Source organism: Trichoplusia ni, chromosome 15, assembly GCF_003590095.1.
Source record: "Trichoplusia ni isolate ovarian cell line Hi5 chromosome 15, tn1, whole genome shotgun sequence".
Taxonomy (NCBI): Eukaryota; Metazoa; Arthropoda; class Insecta; order Lepidoptera; family Noctuidae; genus Trichoplusia; species Trichoplusia ni.
This window is the reverse complement of record NC_039492.1, coordinates 8,406,029-8,428,362: the sequence shown is the minus strand read 5'-3', so window position 1 is coordinate 8,428,362 and position 22,334 is coordinate 8,406,029. Positions and strand designations below refer to the sequence as shown.

The 22,334-nt window shown below is 39.9% G+C and overlaps 3 protein-coding genes across 7 annotated transcripts; 2 read left to right on the top strand and 1 right to left on the bottom strand.

Annotated features, from left to right (window-relative positions):
- The first annotated feature begins 63 nt into the window (after positions 1-63).
- On the top strand, positions 64-11,385 carry LOC113501129 (zinc finger CCCH domain-containing protein 18). 3 transcript variants are annotated; one of them, XM_026882158.1, is made up of 16 exons: positions 64-168; positions 1,260-2,021; positions 2,362-2,519; positions 2,712-2,825; positions 2,898-3,033; positions 4,318-4,468; positions 4,888-5,041; positions 5,528-5,718; positions 5,955-6,117; positions 6,533-6,735; positions 8,263-8,343; positions 8,912-9,074; positions 9,343-9,430; positions 9,799-9,916; positions 10,522-10,601; positions 10,711-11,385. In XM_026882158.1, the coding sequence occupies exons 2-16, from the start codon at positions 1,262-1,264 to the stop codon at positions 10,848-10,850; spliced, it is 2,700 nt and encodes an 899-aa protein (XP_026737959.1). In that variant the 5' UTR covers positions 64-168; positions 1,260-1,261; the 3' UTR covers positions 10,851-11,385. The 3 variants fall into 3 exon arrangements, with proteins under 3 accessions (XP_026737959.1, XP_026737960.1, XP_026737957.1); XM_026882159.1 differs by having other exon boundaries at positions 69-437; XM_026882156.1 differs by lacking the exon at positions 64-168 and having other exon boundaries at positions 438-2,021.
- On the bottom strand, positions 11,377-14,212 carry LOC113501130 (ribonucleases P/MRP protein subunit POP1). The gene is made up of 4 exons (XM_026882160.1): positions 12,696-14,212; positions 12,262-12,623; positions 11,777-12,052; positions 11,377-11,699 (listed from the first exon to the last, which is right to left on the bottom strand). Exons 1-4 carry the CDS (start codon positions 14,062-14,064, stop codon positions 11,397-11,399), a joined length of 2,310 nt encoding a protein of 769 aa, XP_026737961.1. The 5' UTR covers positions 14,065-14,212; the 3' UTR covers positions 11,377-11,396.
- Positions 14,213-14,455: 243 nt separating this feature from the next.
- Positions 14,456-17,453, top strand: LOC113501132. 3 transcript variants are annotated; one of them, XR_003401264.1, is made up of 5 exons: positions 14,456-14,883; positions 15,221-15,433; positions 15,537-16,679; positions 16,764-16,962; positions 17,304-17,453. XR_003401264.1 is itself a non-coding variant. In XM_026882162.1 (3 exons), exons 1-3 carry the CDS (start codon positions 14,835-14,837, stop codon positions 16,430-16,432), a joined length of 1,158 nt encoding a protein of 385 aa, XP_026737963.1. In that variant the 5' UTR covers positions 14,456-14,834; the 3' UTR covers positions 16,433-17,207. The 3 variants fall into 3 exon arrangements, 1 of the variants encoding a protein (XP_026737963.1); XR_003401263.1 differs by having other exon boundaries at positions 15,537-16,962; XM_026882162.1 differs by lacking the exon at positions 17,304-17,453 and having other exon boundaries at positions 15,537-17,207.
- The last annotated feature ends 4,881 nt before the right edge of the window (positions 17,454-22,334 follow it).

Here is a 22,334-nt window from a genome sequence, read left to right as displayed (position 1 = left end):
TTTGTTTTAACCTTTGTGGTTGCTTTTTGATGGTTTGTATATTTTCAGTCTATGGATTTGATGACTTCGCTTCGTTGAGAAAGAATCGTTAGCGGCGCAAATAAAGGATTTTTTATTATAAATTTCGATTACTTCAAGAATTTTACCGTCTAATCCATCTCAGTAAAGGTAAGGGCGTAAGTTAACCCTACGGAAGTACTGGAAAGTGATTATTTATTATGTTCATATATTTCCTTCAGTATCACAGCCATGTTGAAGTAGTGTTGATTTTACTAAGTTTTCGTCAGTTTATCGTTTCAAAAAGTTAAAAGTTGCTCACAAGTATATGTGACAGACCTAAGTTTTGTTTGTGTTGTGATTATAAAGTTGAAAGTCTTTGCAATATGAAAAGTGTTACAAAGTGCAACCCATTCTGGCTTCGAGGCGTCGTCGTGAAGGTAAGGCTGGATGTGTCTTCCAATATACATCACAACGTAGCATTTACCAGTTGTAACAGTTAATAAGATACCAAAATACATCCATAATAAGTTGATACCTGAGTACTTTTAGTTTTTTCTTTTATTTTGTATAGATGTGAGAGAAATAATCTCAGAACTATACATTTTTTTTTTGTTAATAAGCAATTCTCAAATGTATAAAAATGTATCAAAACTATAGAAGTATATTAAGTTTACAAGATTCAGGTTAATGTTAAGAACTATCATAAATATTTCAACAAAATCAATATAGGGTGAGTCACATATCAGGATGGTAATATGCATGTTAAAAAACGTATACATGAACAACATTATTAACACTTAAATTAGTTAAACTATTTTACAGTCTAGATAAAGTTATGTTTATGTACAATATTAAGTATTTAATTTATTGATGTAAATGTGCAGCCATGTAGAAGATAATTAAGTCAAATTAGCTTATTGTAATTGAGATGCTTTTTTATGATTAAAATTGATTCCATTTCTGTTTTTTTTTTCATTTTATGCCAGGACAAATAATGTAAAGTTGTTTACATTTTATTTGGATAATATTAAAATTTAAAATGCCATAGTCTTGGAGTGTTTAGAAGTTTTATTAGGAGATTCTGGTTTTATGGACTTAATTATTTTGAAGTGAAGAATGTGTGTACTAACATCTAAAAACATAATTTTGATTGGTTGAAGCTATTCATTTATTGAACATTTAACAATCAGAGTGCTTATTTGGGTTGGGATCAAGACTAGAATTAAAAAAGGTTTCATATGAAACTCCCATTTTTGCAGAGATGGATTCAGAAGATTCACGTGATCACTCGTCATCAAGTAGTAGCAGTTCGAGCTCTAGGAGCCGAAGGAGCTCATCTTCTGACAGGAGTGAAACATCTAAAAAGAATGCTAAATCACCCCCACATTCCCCACGGTCCCAGGGACCACGATCCCCTTCACCAGATAGCCGATCACAGTCTCCCTCAGCACCATCTCATGTTGGTGGGAAACCACCACGGTCTCCTGATAACTTGAGTGGAGCACATTCTGACATTAATTCACCAGAAAATTCTTTACCTGCTTCACCAGTAGGTCCCAAGTCTCCAGAAGGCCCCCACTCTCCAAGTGAGGTTGGGTCAAATGTAGGTTCACCAGGGCATGGTGATCAATACTCCTCAGCACCTCCATCTGCAGGAGATGGTCCTAAGACACCTCAGAGTCCAAGCAGCTCCGCCAGGTCTCCACCTGGATCACCAGACAATCAGTCTAGACCTGCTTCTCCTGACTCGGTGAGGAATCCTGACCCACAATCACGTTCCTCAAGTCCTTCCCCAGACAGAAAATCCTACAGATCTTCACCTCAAGCATCACCTACTGCTAAAAGAAATGATTGGAGCCCGAAAGAAAGAAATGAAAAGTGGAGGAGGCACACTAAGGCAGAACAAAAGATGGTTGCAGTGCCTAGGGCTCGCAGCCGATCAGACTCCAGTCAGTCCAGCAGGAGTTCCTCATACAATAAAAGAAGTACTAAGGATCCAGCTACAGAGGAAATATCAGAAGGTAAGCCATACATTTTTTAATGTGAAGGGTACCATAAAGCCTCAGTTCAGTCCACTGTCAAAGCAGAATTACCAACACCTATATTATTTATTTTATGAAAAAAAAGATATCCACAGTAAGGAGTTGAATCCTTGTCTTATGAGTGGTTCAAGTCTCATGCTCAAAGATGGTGTGGTGACCTTATACCATACAGTCTACCATTGTATCTATTCAGTCTTTAATCTATAACATAAATTATTCCTGCTGTTTTCCTAGATTTAGGTGCCAATAAAAAATTATCTAATGATTGTTCCATAAAATGTTACTCCCTTCTGTAAAATTAATCATTTTGCCTGTCTAGGTGAAATGGAATCAGATCAAGAAGAAAGAAAATCAAGAAGTAAATCAGTGGCTAGTGACAAGCAAGAAGGAAAGGATCATAATATAAGTCATGAGGATCTCTCTGATGTTTCTGACTTGGACTCAGTAGGACCAGAAGACACTGAAAAAGGATCCAAAGTATGTATTGTCTCATATTACATTTTTGACTTCCTACTTTATTTTCATTCATTCATTTCTTAAATAGGTGTTCTAGCATATGTGTTAGGGAGGGAATGTTTATGGAGATTGTACTCCTATCTAATAATTTTGTTTCTGTAGCCTTTCTTTACTGATATGTAACCATTATTAATACTACTATAATTTTTTTAGCCTAAATCTCCACCTGCATCACCGGAACATAAGACAGAAGCTGTTAATGGAAAAAGTTCACAGTCATCACCACATTCAGATAGTGGAAAAGGCGACACCCCAAAGTTCGAAAAAGTAAATTACCTTTCTATTTTGTAAGTAATTTTAGTTTTACAATACATTCATTTTATCTGTATTAATTTGTAGATGCCACAAGAAAAGACAAGTAATACAGAAGATGGGGAAGAGCAATTAGATTTTGAGGCAGAGGAAGGAGAATGTATAGAACCTAAAGCTGTTGAACAAGCTAATGGCGATGCGGAAGAAAAAGGCGCTGACAAAGGTACATATTATTATTTAGGTATGAGAGGCAATGTCACTTAATTCGGAATTAGAGTTTTTATTTATCATCATAAATTGATATTAAAGACTATTGTCGCCCGCGGCTCCGCCCGCTTCATATCGGAAGTGATTCTACGGGAATTATCGAGGTTATAAACTATCTGTGTACCAAATTACGTCCCAATCCGTTCAGTGGTGGTTCAGTTTGCGTGTAAGAGTAATTCTGCTTTTGTGGAAGCTCAGACGAGTGTTTAAAGTTAAAATAATAAACAAATTATCGCTTTGTCAAATATTTTTTTTACTTTAAGAAGTATCGTGTGTATACGGAAATATATTACGTTAGTGTTTTATGCTATAATGTAATCTATTAATCCATTAGGTTAATGAGTAAAACACTTTTATTTCATGTGACTTTCTTAGTAACATGGATAGCTTTGTATAGGTGAAAATTCCACATAAAATCGATAAAGACAACAATGTCTTTTATGTGTTCATCATCTATCTATACTAATATATAAAGCTGAAGAGTTTGTTTGTTTGTTTGTTTGTTTGTTTGAACGCGCTAATCTCAGGAACTACTGGTGCAAATTGAAAAATTATTTTTGTGTTGAATAGACCATTACTCGAGGAAGGCTTTAGGCTATAAACCATCACGCTGCGACTAATAGGGGCGAAGATACAATGGAAAATGTGAAAAAGCAGGACGGGTATAAATCATAACTTATATCTTCTTCTACCCACGGGAACGAAGTCGCGGGCAACAGCTAGTTCCACATAAAATCGATAAAGACAACAATGTCTTTTATGTGTTCATCAGTTATAAAGTTATTGTTCTTTGATGGCTATATGAAAGTCATAGCTTTAATGTTGAAACTTACTTGACTATTTATTGATGAACTATGAGCGTATTAAATAGTTTGGACGTTCTCAAGAGTTTTTACAACAGATACGATAAATCTACCAAGGTCAGAAGTACGATCGCATCATTTTGAAAGGATATGGATTTGTTACTTTTTCTGCAATAGATAGGATATCTAGGAAGCCTAGAAGTTTTGTCCGACTGCTAGGTTCCAGTTAAATGAGGAACTATTTTTAGGTAGAAAACACGCTGTAAGGGAAAGGTGGTGCCACAGTCAGTCTCCCTCGTACTTTGAAAAGTACCTAAAGCAAAGTCTCGAGCTCATTTCAGAAATTTCGTCTTGTTTTACCAGAATATACCTACCCACAAGCTCCTGGATAATGGTATTTTTCGCAATTCGTAAAAAAATTCAATATTCTTTTTTAGAAGATGTTATGGCAGCGCGTCGCTCCCGTGGGTCCTCACTTGAAGAAGGGGAGGTGTCTGACGAAGCCGAGCGAAGGCCCGAGGAAAGCGAGCCGCGACCTGTATGCAGGTTCTTTTCACGCGGAGCCTGTACGTGGGGTGTCAGTTGCAGGTTCGTTCCGACTATCTTGTATTGTAATCTGTACTCACTGAAGTTCGTAAAAACGTTGTTTATGAATCTTATTGTAGGGGAAGTGTACAAAAATCTCAGGGTTTGTATTGTATAGTTACTGGCACGGATCTTGAGCGCTGACCTTTTTTTGGGTCCCTTTTGTGGTATGAAGTGAGGCGGACTAAATTGCAGTGATTGGCCCGCAGCGCATCGCGTCATAGCCATCCCTCGTGATTCGTTCGTTGATGCAGTTGCATGCACCTCAAGGCGACGAGTAGGTACGCATCCGGCCAATTCAATTGATAGGCGTTTTATTTTGTAATGAGTACTATGCGCAAAGCTATCCCCACTCTTCTGCCGAGCGCTCAAGATCCGTGCCGGTAACTATAAGTGTGAACATTCGTTACGATTCGTTCTAGATTCCTCCACCCTGGAGTGACGGACAAGGGCAACTACAACATGTTTGACGTGGTGCGCGGCGTGCCGCCGGGGGGCACGTACCCCGCCGCGCCCGCCAGGGACGTCGCCCCGCCCGAGTCCGCCTGGGAGCGGGGGCTGCGGACTGCCAAAGAGGTAGCTATTTAATACTGCTTCTTAATTTACTATTTTGCACCTCTAATATTCAAAACATTATCAAAATGCAATTAGTAATTACAGGTGTATTTGTTATATTTAACTTTTTATTATTTCCGGCTGCGCAAATAATTTAATGAGAGGAAAATATTTTGATTAAAATCTCCAGTTCATGGCTCACAAGTTTTCTTTTTTTTTCATTCGTTTCTAACAAAACTCGCACATTCACCTTTAGATCAAAATAAACTGAATTGAAATCGCTAAATCCGTTCGGGACCATGCCAAAGACAGACGCTCAATACTTTATTGCTTCCATAATGTAGTTATAGGAAGTAATTTCTTTTCGACGGCGTTTAAGAAAGAGATTCACAAAGATCAAACATGTCGTGCCTAGTCTGTTGACAGTGACGGAACTACCTATTGCTATAATAGCATAATTTTTCCTCATTTACAATGTTTTTTAAACGGCTTCTTGTTCTTGTGCAGATGCTGCGTATAGCTAATAAGCGTAAAGAGCAAGACATGGACTTTGAAGAGAAAAAGCTGCATCTATCAGTTGGCGGCGTGGTGCACGACCCCGACGCCGAGCTGGCGTACGCGGCCGCGGCCGTGGGGGCCTCGCCGCCCAGACATCACGACGGACCCGCCGCGCACTACCGCGACGCCGAGGCCTTCCGGTAAGTCGTACACATTTTTGGAAGCTTAGCTAAATCGTTGTGAATTTACAATTTAAAAACTTTTTGTTATTGTAAATTCACAGAACTTGGAACCGGTAACTAAAGATTTAGTAGTATAGTGTGATAGTCATGAACTAGAATTACAGAAGATACAGATTTTTTCATAGCAAATAGTTCGACAAGTTTTTACTGTAAATGATGAATAGTTTATTACAAATATTTTCGTGATCTCGCAGTCCTTACGGTCCCATGTACCGCGGCCGGTTCCCTCGGCCGGCGGTTGACGAGCGCGAGCGCTATTACGAACGTGAGCACATGTACGAGCGCGAGCGCGGCTATGAGCGCGTACCACATTACGACGAGCGTGTTCCCGTGCCTGAAGAGGGTGCATATCATAAGGTATAGTTAATATGATAAATAAACGGAATTGGTTGGTCACAAAGATGGCTTATTTTATTAGCTATTGGGGAGTGTATTAGTTAAATCTATGTACATATGTGATGTGGCCTTCGCATATTCAGCGGCCTTTCATAAGCAAAGGGGATGTTAATATTGGTGCATGCAATCAAAATGTTTGTGTATAATTGGCAAAAGAATATTGTTGAAAGAAGACGACTCCGCAAACTTCCATTCAATTCCAGAGACCTCTACACTACTGGCATTCAAAAGCTTTTAGTAAATTCCCAGTGTAAAAGTTATTTTGTACCAATTCTCCAATACGAGACTCCAATTATTGCGATGTGTGTTATTTTGTAAATCTGACAGTATTTATGTACCTTCTGTTCCTGCTTGTACAAATATACGATGTGTTCAGCGTCGCGTGCGGTCGTCCCGCGAGGTGATCGTGTCCCGCGCGGAGGAGCGTCGCTCGGCCCCGCGGCGCGTGGGGCCGCGGCCCGAGTCGCGCGGGGAGCGCGGCGAGCGCACCGAGGACTGGGCCGACCCCTGGATGCGCGCCGAGCCCGCCGCCAAGCGACGCAAGCCGCCCTCCTCCGACGACTCGTACTCCTCCTCCAGGTACGCACTCACTACACACACAAAAAACACTTACCACATCTCAGCTAGGGTATGCGCAGACGAGGAATTTTTGTCCTCGTACTTTTTTATCCTCTAGAATAGATCGCTTACAAATGTATCGAGTAACGCAAACGAGGGATTAAAAGTACCGCGTAAGCCGCAGGAAGCGGACCGGACGGGGGAGTCCCCGAAAGAAATAGCACTCTTGTGACTAGGCGAAGCAACGCACATAGAGGCGTTTAGTCCGCGTCCATAGCGTGCAGGCTATTACTTACGCCGACACCTTCTTACTAGACATCCTGGTATGTCCGTACTACATACCCCACTCTCGACACACACACTCTATCTGAACACTCAACAGAACCATACACACTATAAAAGAGTACAACAATTATGACATAAATTCCAAACAGCACTGGCCGTAACACAAAAGATTGTTGCAAACTTTACAAGTATTTATACACTATAGATTGAGGTCTATAATAGTAAATGGATGATGAGTTGATTACATGTCAATACATACTTTTGGAACATATATTACACATACATTATAACACGTGTTACACAAGTTCTACAATTTTATACAGTTTGCTAAATAGACTTAATGTACTGCATAGACAGTTCAATTTAATTTGCCTTTTAATCACTGTTATCTTACTGAAGACAAATACTTATAGTTTTTATTTTGAGCTGGTGTAGATTTAGAAATCCCTTGATACCTGATTGAGTTGCTTATTAAATTACGACCCTAAAAGTCAAAATAATATAATTAGACCCAGCTGCGAGTGTTTTCGATGCTTTTTATAAAAGGAGAGAAATATTGATTATAATAATGTAACGTATTTTAATCCTGGAGTTCAAAATTTTTCTGTGTCCACAATAGTTTCCTTAAGCTGATGAAAAGTTGTATTATTGCAAGGTCGAATTTCATTATATATTATAAAATACTGCAAGAAAACTGCTGGTCAGTGGCTTCTGAATTCGGAAGACTATTATTTTAATACCAACGATGGTGCCAATGGACAAAAAATAATGTATTGTCTTATACATTCTTGTACTACTTAAGCACAGAGAAAGAAAGTCACTACTAGGTTGTAATTACTACCGCTTCTTTATTATGCTGTTCGTTATCATAAGTGCTTGGTGTTAGAAATTCTGCTGTTGTAAATGATATTTACTTTATTATTTAAATAATCATTTTCTATGTATATAAATGTCGCATTAGATGTTCTTGCCAACTAAATTAATCTGAATATTTCTTCCTGCTTCGTCCCTCTCCCCTGGGCGATGGGTTTTGCTTTCATAACTCGTCTAATATTGTGGTGTTTACGGTGTTCGATTCCTCATGACTCTCATTAATCCTCGATTAACAAATATGCATGCTCGTCTTGATACCATTGCCATCTGTGGGTCATATTCTCGGCCACGAGCGTGTGCGCATGTGCCATGTGCGTGTAACATGTATGTGCGTGCGTGTGCGTGTTGGACCTCCTCGCCCGCCCCGCCCGCGTCCCGCTCACCCCGCAGCTCTTCAAATTCCAGTTCCCGAAGTTCGCGATCGCCGAGCGCTCGACGCAAGAGAAGGGCATCCTCATCTTCTAGACAAAGGTGAGATTAAGTGTCTCTATTTCAGACATTTATTACTCGACTAACAAACTCGAATGTCTTCTTAAATTCGACTGCCGGCAACGCCTGACGCTTCTTCGCGTAAATTAATAAACGCTCCATCCGCGATTTTTTTTTTGGATATCTTCGTTAAAACAAATAATTTTTCTTGCGAGTCTGCTTTCTTCTTTGGATTACGTAATATCGTGAATCCCAACAGAGATGACTTTTTTTTTCTTAAAGTTTCTGCTACACTTTCTTTGATAATTTGCTTGGCCTATTGTAATCCGTTGCCGAGCTTCTGTCGAGTTGCGCCACAAAAAATGGTTCGTCTTTTAGTCTTACATAATGTAAAACAGGAAAGTAATTCAAGTAATAATCAACGTTCGAATCAAATTTATAACATCTTGGAGGCACCATTGCTGACAATGCGCGACGTAAATAGTTGGTTAAAAAAGTTAAGCAGAACGTGAACTGGCAGTCAAGTATTCGTGCGTTTGAGTGTCTCTGTAGTCGCGCATTGTGAGTGTGGCCCCCGCAGCGTGGCGCTGCTAAGGAGTGGTGTGCGCAGGTTGTCGCCGTCCGTGATCGTGCGCGAGCGGCGCCTGGCCACGGCGCGCGCCACGGCCATGAACCCGCCCGCGCCGCGCCGCCGCGCGCCCTCGCCCGCCGCCGCGCGCCAGCTGGCCGCCAACCCGCCGCCGCCCGCCTCGCACGCACTGCACCGACACAAGGTACACATACGACTATATCCTTCTTCCACCAATAAAATTTTATTACTACAGAAACATTATTTTAAGTGTCTAAATTAAGGTGAAATTGTGTTTCACCTCCTCACAATATTTATTGGCATCATAAAGGCAGTGGCGTAGCGTGGGTCACCGTCGCCCGGGGCGGTCCGCCCCTGCGCCCCCTTCGCTACGCCACTGCATAAAGGTGTTACCCAGTGTATATGCATATAAATAGCATCTAGAAATAAATGATTTATGTAATTTAATCCAGGATGAGGTCGACCCCTACGGACGCAACAAGATGCCGAACCGCAATAGGGAAAGGAAGAAGTATTCCAGATCATCATCTTCAGGATCAGGTGGGTATCTACAATATAAGTAAACATTCTCCAAATTACTTATATTGTCGTATTATTAACTAAAAATTTATTTTTAGTTAGTAGTAAAAACAAATTGAATCCTTGTGTCGCGTGCGTAATTACGCACAAGGATTCAATTGCACAAAAACACTCAGACTCAGGACAAGCAATCGTCGATCTCACAAATGCTTGTTCTACGCGGGGATCAAACACGCGACATGTGCTCTGTGGGTTTGCCGTGGTGACCTCAACCACCGGGTTATCCGTGCGATCTGATCAAAATAACAGTTTGGTGGTTCGGTGAAACATAAGCCTACGCTCAAGCTGACTGTACACTGCAAGATTAATAAAAGAACATTGTTTTTCAGAATCGTCATCGACGTCGAGTGAGTCCGAGAGTGAGACGCACTCATCGTCGTCGTCAGGCAGCTCGGGGGCTCGACGCGCACGACACGCACGTCTACTTAACGCTGCGGCAAGGCCTAGGTAACGATGAGTATTTATATTGATAACTATTGTATACCTATAACATTCAGCGGAAAACTTTTTATAGGGTACATTCGTCTTTAGTTATGCCAAAAGTCGCATTTGAGTATGTCTGACAATAGAATAATATTTAAAACATTACAAAGCCCTGACAATATACAACATGATAAAATCATCTCAACCGGAATTGCAAAGACTAACGAAATGTAGACAATGTAGTAATTGATACTCTCACTTGTCAATCGGAATTCTCTACCATATTTTGCTACCCACGATATTTATTTCAATATTCTATGTCAATGCGCTTTAATTTGAGCATTCGAGTAGGTATATTTACAGACTTTCGGTTATATTTCCCCACTTTCACCCCCACAACTCTTAAACGGTTTGATTGATTTTTATTGTTTAAACTTAAGAGCTCTCGCTCATAATTCATCTTAAATACAAAACAAACCTTTTTTGCGTCGGGGCTTTAAAAAGTAATAAGTCATTCGCGCAATGTGGTTTTCTATGTCCATCTGCCTTTAAAACATGGCTTGTTTTCCACTCATAAATATAAGTTTGTTTTCTTAAACCGTTCAATTTTACATCCGTTTTATGAACAGGTTGACTGCAAAACCGGGTGTAGGATTAGCCGCGGCAGTGACTACCATTACCAGTAAGAAAGAAGTTTCCAGCGATAAAGGTAAGAATAAGTATATGAAAATAAAATTACCGATGTAGATAGACTACATTGATTTAATAATAGAATCTACATATATACTAAATTGATATGACTGACCTATTTTATTCAGAATCTGGTGGTAAGAAACGAGGAGCGACTTCGCCGATCGATACGGCACCGAACAAGAAATCGGTTTCTCGGCGGGAGGAACTGCTGAAACAGCTGAAAGCCGTCGAGGACGCAATAGCTAGAAAGCGTTCCAAGATTTAACGACGACGATATTTCGAGCGTATGTACCGGCCGCTTTGGCTTTGGTAATACGCCGAAAGTTCAGCATGGTGATTAACACCAGAGTGACTGTAGTGGCATAAATTGTACAATATGTAACCGTGGACAATCTTATTAAATTTTAATGTAATGTACGCATAGTTACTGTATAATTTTAGACTATCTTAGATAACGTGTATCCAGGTGGAATCGAATTCGTACAAATTTAAACAATTACATTCAACAGTGTAACCGTAATTGTGTTAGTATATTTAAAATCTCAAACTAATGAAATGGTATTGGAAAGTGTTTATATTTTACCATCTGTATATTTTTAACATCAAAAATGAATTCCTTAATCGTTATGCTGACGGTAAAAGCGGGTGTATCTAATTACTATTGACGAGTGCCGAGAATAGTAAATTTATTTTTGCTATTTATCACAAACTGATGGTGGAACCTAGGAATGTAGGTTTTTATGGTGACTTAGAATATGTAATAACATAATTAGTGAAAGAATAAATGCATAATTTTTTAATAGTGTTTTTATTAAGCGTTTTGTGTGATAAGTATATTGGCAAGTCTATATTTTCGTGAGGTAGTATTTCTTACAAGGACTTGGTTGTGTTTGCTATCTAGCAACGTATTTAAGGCGTTATAAGCTATGTAGCCTATTCCGCAACTGCAAGCTTCCGTAAAACTGAAAGCTCCTTGTGAAATATAACCCATGACTTGTCTAGAATTGTTGTGGCGCACTGTTTCTATTTTAGAAGGAAGCCACAATTCTCTTGTTTTTAAGACATACTCTGATGGCTGTCGTCGAATGTCTTTTCGGGCCTTTTTCTGGACAGGCTGAAAGTTGTTTAAATTAGATAATAAGCTATTAGGTAAACTTCATTGTATTCATGCACATTTAACTTCAATCTTACCTGCAACTTTTTCTTTTTTAGTCTCATATTACGTTTACGCAGCTTTTTTAACTTTTCAATGTGTGCAGTGCGGTTTAATTTTCTAATCTTTTCATTGGAGTCATTGTGGTGAGGTTCAAATAATGTTTTTATGTTACTCAGATCACTTGACTCAGGTAAACATATTTGTGCATGATTTTTCAAGCTGCCTTTTTCAACCAATTTTATGTAAACAGGTACTAAACACGATGTTGCATTCTCTATATTTGGTAAACTTGTTTTTTTTGTTATACAGTCCTGCAAATAAAGAAGTAATTAGGTTATTTGTGTATTATCACTTAGTTTTAGGTAGTTGTCATAGTTCATAAGTTAGTAAGGCTTCTTCTGTGTTATAAAGACACTTCATGGCATTAAGCTGGAATAAATCGATAACTATACCAGTGATTTCTTAGACTGTATATAATAGATAATAAAAAATATGAATTGTATTCTTCACAAATGTTTACCTGTATATCATTGAGTAAAACTCTATTTCGTAATATGTAGTACTCATTTATTTGTTGATTACTCCAATCACTAAGCAAAATATTCCAAGGGCAATTAAAAGGGCTATTAATGCCTAATTTTATATAATTGACTCTTTTGCTTGGTGGTAATCTAAAGTACTTGTCCCTTAATTCCTGTTCAATTCTCTTCTCATTGCCTTTTCCTGCATTTGAGTCTGGAGGTAGATAACATTCCCCAGTTTCGAATGCTACGCTTTCAGATTCTCGTAAGCCTCCAGACCTTGCTCCAAACATTATGAATGTCAACCAAAAGGGTAGTGCATAACCAGATGGTACTATCACATCCCACCCGCTGCCATATCCTAAAATTAACATAAATTAATTGTGTAACATACCACAGTTTTAATATAATGACTGTCAACTAAATTACCAACCAATTTTTTTATATTCTGATTTCTGTGAACCAGGCCTCTGTATCAGAACAATAGGGATGCTATGCCAAGCTGGGTCATCTTCATTTACCACACCAGGAACCAATTGAGTTTCAGTCACATGCTTTATAAACTGTCCGTTGCTCATTCTTTCTTCTTTTATAGCTTCATGTATTTTGACATCCCACAGTGGAGAGATTGACAGAAAAGATGGCACTGTGAGTAATGTGTCTACAGTGATAGTTGAGTCAGAGTTTAGCTTAGCTTTAGTGCGGTATGAAGGTCGGCTCAAACGAGGATCTTTTACAACTAAACCAACAACAATATTAGGCGGTAACTGTGAAGGTGAGCCAGCATTCATAATAGAATTCCAATACTCTTCCTTTTCTTGTAAGTACTGGGGTTCATGAATTGAGATCCATTTATCGTTTTTCAGACTCTTATTATTTATGCATTTCAAGCTTTGTACCAATATTGCATGACTATTGGGTCCTGTTAAACGAAACCTGTTAAAACTGGAAGGCATTATTTTTATGTCAATGTTGGATACTTTTCTTCTCTTTTTAAAAGTTTCTTCTCTCAGAATGTCTTGATCTGGCATTATATCTAACAATATTGATTCTACTTCTTTCACTTGAGATGGATGCACAAAGAGCAACAGAGTTTTATCATCATTGTTACTTGAAACCCATAAAAATTGCACTTTTCCTATGTAATTGTATGGATAAGTATTAACACCATAGAGATGGATGTTTCCTTGCCTGCACCCACTAACATATGCCTTGGCACAGATACTCAGGCCACATAGACTGCTAGTAATCTTTGCAAACATTTCTCGGATTTCATCTAATGGTCCTTTTACTTGAATTGGTACATAGTAAGATATATCTTGCATTAGACAGTGTGCAGAGCTACCTCTATAGCAGGCTCTGAAAGCCTTATCGCATGGGGCGTATGGAAGGCGATAACCCCAACGTTCTGTCATGTGAAACCTCTTTGCATGCCATATGTGAGTTTCTAACCAAACATTTCTATTTTGCCGTCTATTGTATTCATCCAACAGATTGGCTGGACGTCGTCTGTGTTTCCTAGATGGACGCTTCTGTGGCGGAGGTTGACCACTCTTTTTTAACTGTTCCAAGTGCGCTTTTCGTAGCCTACGAGGTAGTCTCTTACTGTTGTGGCTCATTACCCGGCGTCGCATATGCACCGGTAATGATTGGAACACCAACTTATTTTTACTAGGTTTTAAAATGCTTTCAGATAATGCAGCTATTTCTACACTTCTAGATGCTGTAAATTTAAAACTATTTGCCGCATATGGTAGATGTTCAGTTCCACCTAAAGTGGCATCAAACTCAGCCGTCTCCATCGTTAGAGTTTCGAAACAATAATTATTAAGATGATGAGCTATTAAAGAAAAATAATAAGTTTATGTCACCAAAACAATTATTTTTAAAAGAAAAACACTACAATTATAGGTTATAAACCCGCAAGTATGTGCAGTTTGGGCACTGACACTTGTCATTTGTCAGTCAGTCTGACAATCAGGCGGTCCAAATTGGTTATTATTTGTACTGACTCTGGATATGAGATGGCAGCTCTGCACTAATGTTCACCAAAATTTTCAACAGATGGCACTAAGCAAAATCTGACAATGACGCTGATTGCTACTAAAGAGTAGTTTTTATTTTATTTATATAACTAACATTATAAATTAATTCGAAAGATTTTATTGATACAATTTGTTAATAAGATATTGAATTCATTGAGAGAAATATTATCAAATAATCAAAAATGTTTAACAATATTTATCTATCATTACTTAAATCTATGAGAATGTACCGATGGTAGAATTTCGTTAGTGGACTATTTTTCAATAAACTGGTAGCCCCAAATGCAAATGTCATGTCTACTGATGCCGAGTGCAAAGAGTAAAGTAAATATATAGAGAGCCGAGTGATGCCTGACTGCTGACGCTCGCGCCGCTTGCATGTGAAACTTTGTGTTCGTGTTGTTTTTTTTTCATGTTTCGTTGAGTTGAGTTAAAGTTCCTCCGACTAATCCATCATAGTGACTAGAAAAGAATTTTGTGTGATTTTTCCAAAACAGGACTCTTTAGTGCATCTGTTTTAATGCACAATGTCTTCGGACAAGCATTGCTGTGTCCCAGGGTGCAAGGAGAGTAGAGGTATGTCAGACTTAATTTTTGTTATTTTACTTGTTGAACGTACAAACTGCATAATATTTACCAGCATAAAAGCTGTTCATGAATTTGACATTATAGGAATTTTCGCAGTGTCACAATACAAACTTATATATTATTGTATACTACACTAGTATCTTCGATGAAAGCACTGCAACTGCAAATGTCCAATGTGATATAAAACCGTTACCATTACGTTACCTGTACCATTTTCACCCATTGGCCCAAAGTTTATAAATTATGTAGCAAGATGAATGGTTGAGATCTTGATGTTACAACGGAATTTGTGTTTGTTAACTTAGTTATTTTACATTTATTATAGGTATGCGTCAAGTGCTTCATAGGTTCCCGAACCCTGAAAGCGATAGAGAACGCTTCAATACATGGCTCTATGCAATTGGTAGTGGTATAATGGGCTTGGAAAACGATCATATATTTAAGTACCGCCGTGTGTGTCGCACACACTTCGAAGATAAATATCTATGCCGTAACAACAAAATCAGCATCATTGCTGTGCCAACATTGAATATGCCAGGTTTGTATAAATCATAATTGTATGTTAAGTAATATACCCACTCCACTGTGCTACACTTATTCCATATGGTTCTATTTAGATAACTATGTGTTCTTTCTTTCAGCATCATTGTCTCTGAAGAGATTAACTTCTGTTGAAAGGAAGCCTTTACAACAAATTCTGGAGCTGCCATCATCATCATCATCATCATCACGCCAAACCAACTGTGCACGCAGTGTGTGCGTACCAGCAAGCGAGGGAAACAGGGCTCGGCCCGACGTTTCCTTGACACCTCGGGAGGGAGGTAAGCGCGGCGACGTGTTGAGGTCCAACGACTTATGCGTGGCTGTGCGATTTGACCCCTACCTCGGAATCACTGAGGAGCAGTCACAGCTCATCCAGAAGAAGATTATGGAAGAATACGACGCCACTGTCTTCTTAGACGATCCAAATGTGCGGACACCGGCATTCAGAGGCAAGACCTCTCTCAGCGACGGCGTCATAAAGATGTGGTGCGAGGATGAGTTCGCCCTGGACTGGCTGCGCCGCACGATCAAGAAGATCGACTCGCCGCTGCCAGGTACTAAACTGGTTGTATGTCGGCAGAAGGAGACCCCACAACGTATCAAGGGGACAGTCTACATTCCCGACTTCACCGACGGCGACGTAGACCGTCTCCGCATCCGTCTGCACAAAACGAACGCGGACACCTATAATATCAATAGCTGGTGCCTGTATAGTGCACAGCGTACGCCCGGAAGCGATGGGGTTAGACTATTGCTAGGTATACCCATACAAGAAGCCGAGGCCCTAAAGCAGAAGGAGCGGCGCCTGCGTTACAAGCTGGGGTCTGTGTACGTGATGTTCGCGGACGACATCGAAACGGAGGACAACAGCTGCGGAATGGCTACTATCAATGCTCCCAACGATGAGCCTCAACCTGCGATATCCTGGTCCATGTATGGATCAGGAGACGTCAGCAGACCCCCTGCCCCGGGAATCCACCCTGGAGGCCGTTGACTGGTGGAGGCGCGGGGAAACCGAGGCTGCTGGGTAGCGATGGATCCGAAAGTTCCATGAACGCCATCTAAGCTGCATTCACGCCATCCTGGCAAACCTCCAGGACAGCCGGACTGTATCGGCCATGTTGTGCAGGCAGCTGGAGGGATCCACCGAGACCATAGCCGTAATCCAAAAGCCGTGGATTAGGAAGAGCAGGATTTGTGGTCCCATAAACACAGGGCACAAACTTATTGTGAATACCACCGTAAGTAACCCATAGGCCATAACGTACTTGCTTACTTGTACCAAAATATTATAATGCGATTATCATGACTGAGTTCTGCTCCAGGGATCTCACGGCCGTGAAGCTCCTGGGGAAGACCCTGAAAAACCCTACCGAGTGTCGTAATAGCGTCTGCCTACCTGCCCGGTCACACCGACGGCTGCGCTGGTTGCACTAATCACCCGGTCTGGAACTAATCATCTCAGCGGACTTCAACGCGCACCACATCATCTGGTCCATGGATAAGCCGAATGCGGACGAATAGGTGAGGAACTCATGAACTATCTTTTTCTACTAACCTGGAGCAGGTAACACATCTCTTGAACAACCGCTTTGAGAAAGCCTGCCCATTAACACTACCTCGGGTCTAACCCTAAGGTGCAAACCAATGGTGGGGACCACAGCTAGACAAACTCCGTCAGAGGATAAGACAACTGTATAAAGCTGTTGGTTTTCCTTCTACTACATAAATAAATAAATTTATTTCGTTTTCATAAACATTTCTTAACTTGATTCTTAAAATAAAGTTTCTTTTTCTGAATTTTATTTATTGTTACTTAAAGAATTTTACCTAAAATATTTGAAATTTTTGTTTCTATTTTACAGGAGAAAAGATGGTTGCTAGAAAAACTTCAAAAAAGCATTTCTTACAAATGCGGAAAAACAATTGCATCAGAAACTGGTTGCTGCAATAGTAAAAATAAGTAATATAAAAAATAAAGTTAGAACAGTCGGCTAACATTAATTTTTATTTGAAAATTGTATGAAACTTTCTCATAGATAATTTTTAATAACTTGAAAAACAAAAAGAAAATTTGGTTTGTACGACCTAAAGTATTATATATATTTTCGAGATTTTCGTTCTTCTCCATAGGAACCTATTCCAATGTGCAACTTGCTTCATTTTTCTAACTGACCGACCGCGACGCCTTGATAATTCAAAAGTAACTGTTTAACAATTTTTATTAATAATGAAATAGTAATTATTTAGGTATGAAAAACAAATTTAATGCGACTTAAGGATCTTTTATTCATTATTTATATTGTATGTAATTGGGTTATTTGTAATAAATGGTTTGAGTTTGAGTTACTTAATGAAATGTTTCATTTAAAAATCCTTAATGTCCTTAATGTCTGTCCTACAGTATTACCGTTCCATCCATTTTTTTAATAATACCATCTAAACGTACGTACGCATAAATGTCTATATAGGCATAGCTATAGTTACAGATCTCATGAGTAATGATTCCTACTAGTGATAACAGATGGCACTAGAAGCTAGGCTTAAGTGGAAAATTGGTCTTTATTACAGTATGTTAGAATGTAAATTCTGTTTCACGAATTAATTCCCGCAGGTGTGTCGCTAGGTAGTATCTATGCCAATGTATCATTTTATTATGGATATATTTTAGTGTCCACTATTTTCCGCGGGATTTCTTTCGTAAGACAGAGTTTACTCTGTACTGACAGTTTTCTATTTTGTTGAAATTGATCAATTGACAGCATACTCAACCTCATTATATTGAACCTCATTTTTGTAGTTTAGTTTTAAGTTTGTAAATTTGAAATTGTTCTTAAGTTGTCATGTTGTTTTTTATTCGTATGTCAGTAAAAATAAAATAAAAGTAGAAGCGACTATAAAAGGCTTTAAAATTGTTATTTCTGGTTAGTATTGCGCAACAATCCGGCGATTGTCTTGCGGAAGTATTGTTTGAAAGAATATGTGCAATTTGTAAGATTCAAGAGGTATTTTAGAAGCAATGTTCAATAAATGAAAATTTCCTGTCAACTCGGACTCAATTTATTTCTTCAAGAACCCAACCCACTGTAAAAATTACAACAGGTTATGGGCCCAGGACAGCAGTGAAGGTTCTTTCGAGTGGATTTGAGGACGAGTCAGAAAAATCGTCAGGACCAACGTGGTCAACACGACCTCAAGTCAGTATTGGAGCAGTCAGTGCACAGCAAGTCAGTCAACGTACGGCAAAGAATATGCAAGTCGCTTAGTCTGTAAATCGCCACGAAAGTTTTTAAATTCGTAAATTGTCAGAAATTTCTCGAATTGTCACAATTTAAAACAAAATGGATACTGTAAAGTCACAATTAGAAATGTTGAGCGAAGATAGTCAAGGAAATGTAAATTTTGTTTCATGGCGTTTCAAGTTAAATTTGGCTCTTAAAAACAGAGATCTTTATGATATCGTATCAAGTGTGAAGTCAAGACCAGCAGGTTCAGCGTCTGAAGCAACCGTCTCAGCTTGGACTAAGAAAGATATCGAAGCTCAAACGTTAATAGGGTTAAATGTAAGTAGTAAAATTGCAAACAAAATAGCAAATTGCAAAACTGCCAAAGATATGATAGATAAGTTAGTTAGTTTGTATGGTACCAAAACTGAAGTAACCCTTGAGACATCCCGCATTAAATTCTTTACATTTGAATATGATGAAAAGAAGTCAGCAATTGAGAACTGCATGGAGATTCTGGATCTTGCCGAAGAGATCTCCACTGAAAAAGATCCTATGAAAGAAAGCTGGATCATGACCAGGATCATGAGTGTCCTACCACCGAAACTGGCACATTTCAGAACATCTTGGGACAACGTGACAGGAGCCAACAGAAATGTAGAAACTTTGATGGAACGTTTGAGGCTTGAAGATGAACGACTCAAAGAAACGTCGAATACAGAGGGCAGCACCAACAATGCTCTCATATCAAGAAAAGAAAAACATGGACAGTCGACAAGCAACAAACAGGACAAGTCTCAGACCGGATGTTACAAGTGTGGCAAGAAGGGTCACGTGATCAAAGAATGCAGAGGAAGACCGTGCCAAAAGTACATCGAGTACTGCAAAGAAAAGTATTCATGCAACATTTGTAAGAAAAAGGGGCACTTTGCAAAGGAATGTGATGCTCGAAATGAAGGAAGCAAGCCAGCCAATGAAAAGCCACGCAGAAAAGCCTTCCTAACTACGGCACTTTCGACAGTGGACAACGACCTCTCCAAGGATAATAACTCATGGTACCAAGACTGTGGAGCCAGCCAACATATGACGTCTCACCGAGAGTGGTTTGTTCAACTTGTTGAACTGGATGAGCCCATTCCAATTGTAATAGGAGACTCGACCAAACTAGATGGCGTTGCAGTAGGAAACATTGAGATGGAAGCTTTTGATGGTCAAAAGTGGTACCCAGTGGTTCTCGAAGATGTGATTTACGTACCAAATCTCAACTTTAATTTATTTTCAGTAAGCCAGATGCTAGACAAAGGACACGTTCAGAAAGCAAATGGAAATGAATCAACATTCTATAGTCAGGATGGCAGGGACATAGTTGCTATCGCAAAACGCAAAGGAAATCTCTACCAAATGATGCTCAGGAGAGAAGAACAGACTAGTCTGATGGTTCAGTCAATCAGAGTGTGGCATGAGAGACTCGCTCATCAAAATGTCAAGTACGTGAGGGACATTCTGAAGAGGAAAGGAATAAAATATGTCGACGACTGGGACGATTATGTATGCACAGGGTGCACATATGGTAAACAACATCGTATCTCACACCCAATCAACCCAAAGACAGCTGAGCAGCCATTGGAACTTGTGCACATCGACACCGGTGAAATGAATATTCCATCGCTAGGAGGATCAAAGTACTGGCTAATGTTCAAGGACGATTTTACTCACTACCGAAGCTGTTACTTTATGAAGACGAAAGGTGAAGCTCCAGAGAAGATAGCAAGCTACTTGAGACTAGTTGAAAATCAGCTGGGAAGGAGAGTGAAGAGTCTGAGATCTGACAATGGCACCGAACTGAAGAATAAAACGACCAAAGAGTTGATGGATAAACTGGGAATCTTTCACACCTTCACAAACGTGTATACACCAGAACAGAATGGAAGGGTGGAGAGAGAAATGAGAACGATTGTCGAGGCAGCAAGAGCAGGCATACATGCAAATGAATTGGACGAAAGACTGTGGGCAGAGGCTATGAATCATGCAATCTTCACAATAAACCAAACCGGAACTAGCAATGTACCAGGGAGCAGTCCTGCAGAATTGTGGTTCGGCAGGAAAATGAAGATTGAAAAGCTGCGACCTTTTGGATGCGAATGTTACGTGCTTGTACAAGGACAAAAGAGAGGCAAGATTGATAAGAAGTCAGAAAAGGGTATATTGGTAGGCTATGACTTAGACTCACCATGCTACAGAGTCTATCTGAAGGAAAAGAGAGAAGTTGTGAGCTCCGACAATGTAATCTTCAATGAAGAGAAATTGAGACTGAGACAAGGAACTGAACTTGAGATATCGACAGAAGAAGCAACTGAACAGAATGAAGAAAGCAGCAGCGAGTCAGACGAAAAAGAAGATTGGACAAGAGGAGAAAGTGCAGAGGAATGTAGCGACAACGAAAGAAGGACAAGACAGACAGAAGAAGAACCCGAAAGGAGGATTCTACGAGATCGTCGAACCCTACAACCACCACCGAGATTAAGAGACTGTGTACTTGAATCCCGGCGTGGAGGAACGAGCGCACAAGTCGCCATGTTAGGCGAAACTGAGAACATCCCGGTGAGTGAGGCACTGAAAGATGAGAAGTGGAGGCAAGCAATGCAGGAGGAGTACGATTCGTTATTGGAAATGCAAACTTGGAAACTAGTCAACTGTCCTGAAGCAGTGAAGCCAATAACATGTCGTTGGGTACTGCGAGAGAAAGCGGATGGAAGATACAAAGCTAGACTAGTAGCCAGAGGATTTGAGCAGAAAGAGGGAGTAGACTATGCAGAGACGTTCAGCCCAGTGGCCCGACATGCGTCAATTCGTTTACTTCTAAGTCATGCAGCATCAGAGAAAATGAAGTTAGTTTCTTTCGACGTGAAGACAGCTTTTCTGTATGGCAACCTGGAGCAGGACATCTATATGAATCAACCCGAAGGATTCAACGATGGAACCCAGAAAGTTTGTAAGTTGAAGAAGAGCCTGTATGGGCTAAAACAAGCTCCACGAATGTGGAACGAGAGGGTCAGCAAGTACTTTGAACAACAGTTGGGACTAGTCAACACCGATGACGACCCATGCATTTACTACAACAAAGACAAGAGTTTAATGCTTTCTCTGTTCGTGGATGATGGTTTGGTAGCTGGGAAAAATGAAAAAGAAATATACAGACTGCTGAGTGAGATCAGCAAGGAGTTTCAGATCACCTTCAGCGAGAGAGCTCTGGACAAACTGACATACTTAGGCATGGAGATCAAAATCGACAGCAATGGTATCTTTGTGAGCCAGCCACGCTACACGGCAAAGATACTGAGAAAGATGAAACTCGACGAATGCAACCCAGTATCCACACCAATTGAACAAGGAATGGTATCGCAGAAGGCAAACTTCAAGAATGATGAGGCACTTCCGGCGAACAATAACTATCGCGAAGCGATAGGGAGTTTATTGTATCTCGCTACAATAACCAGGCCTGACATCAGTTTCGCCGTAAATTATCTCAGTCGATTCTGCAACAAACCAATGAAGAGTCATCAAGCAATGGTAAAACGAGTTTTCCAGTATCTGCGAGGAACTGCAACTGCTGGAATCTACTTCGGAGGAGACAAGGAGTTAGTGGCTTATACTGACTCAGACTTTGGAGGA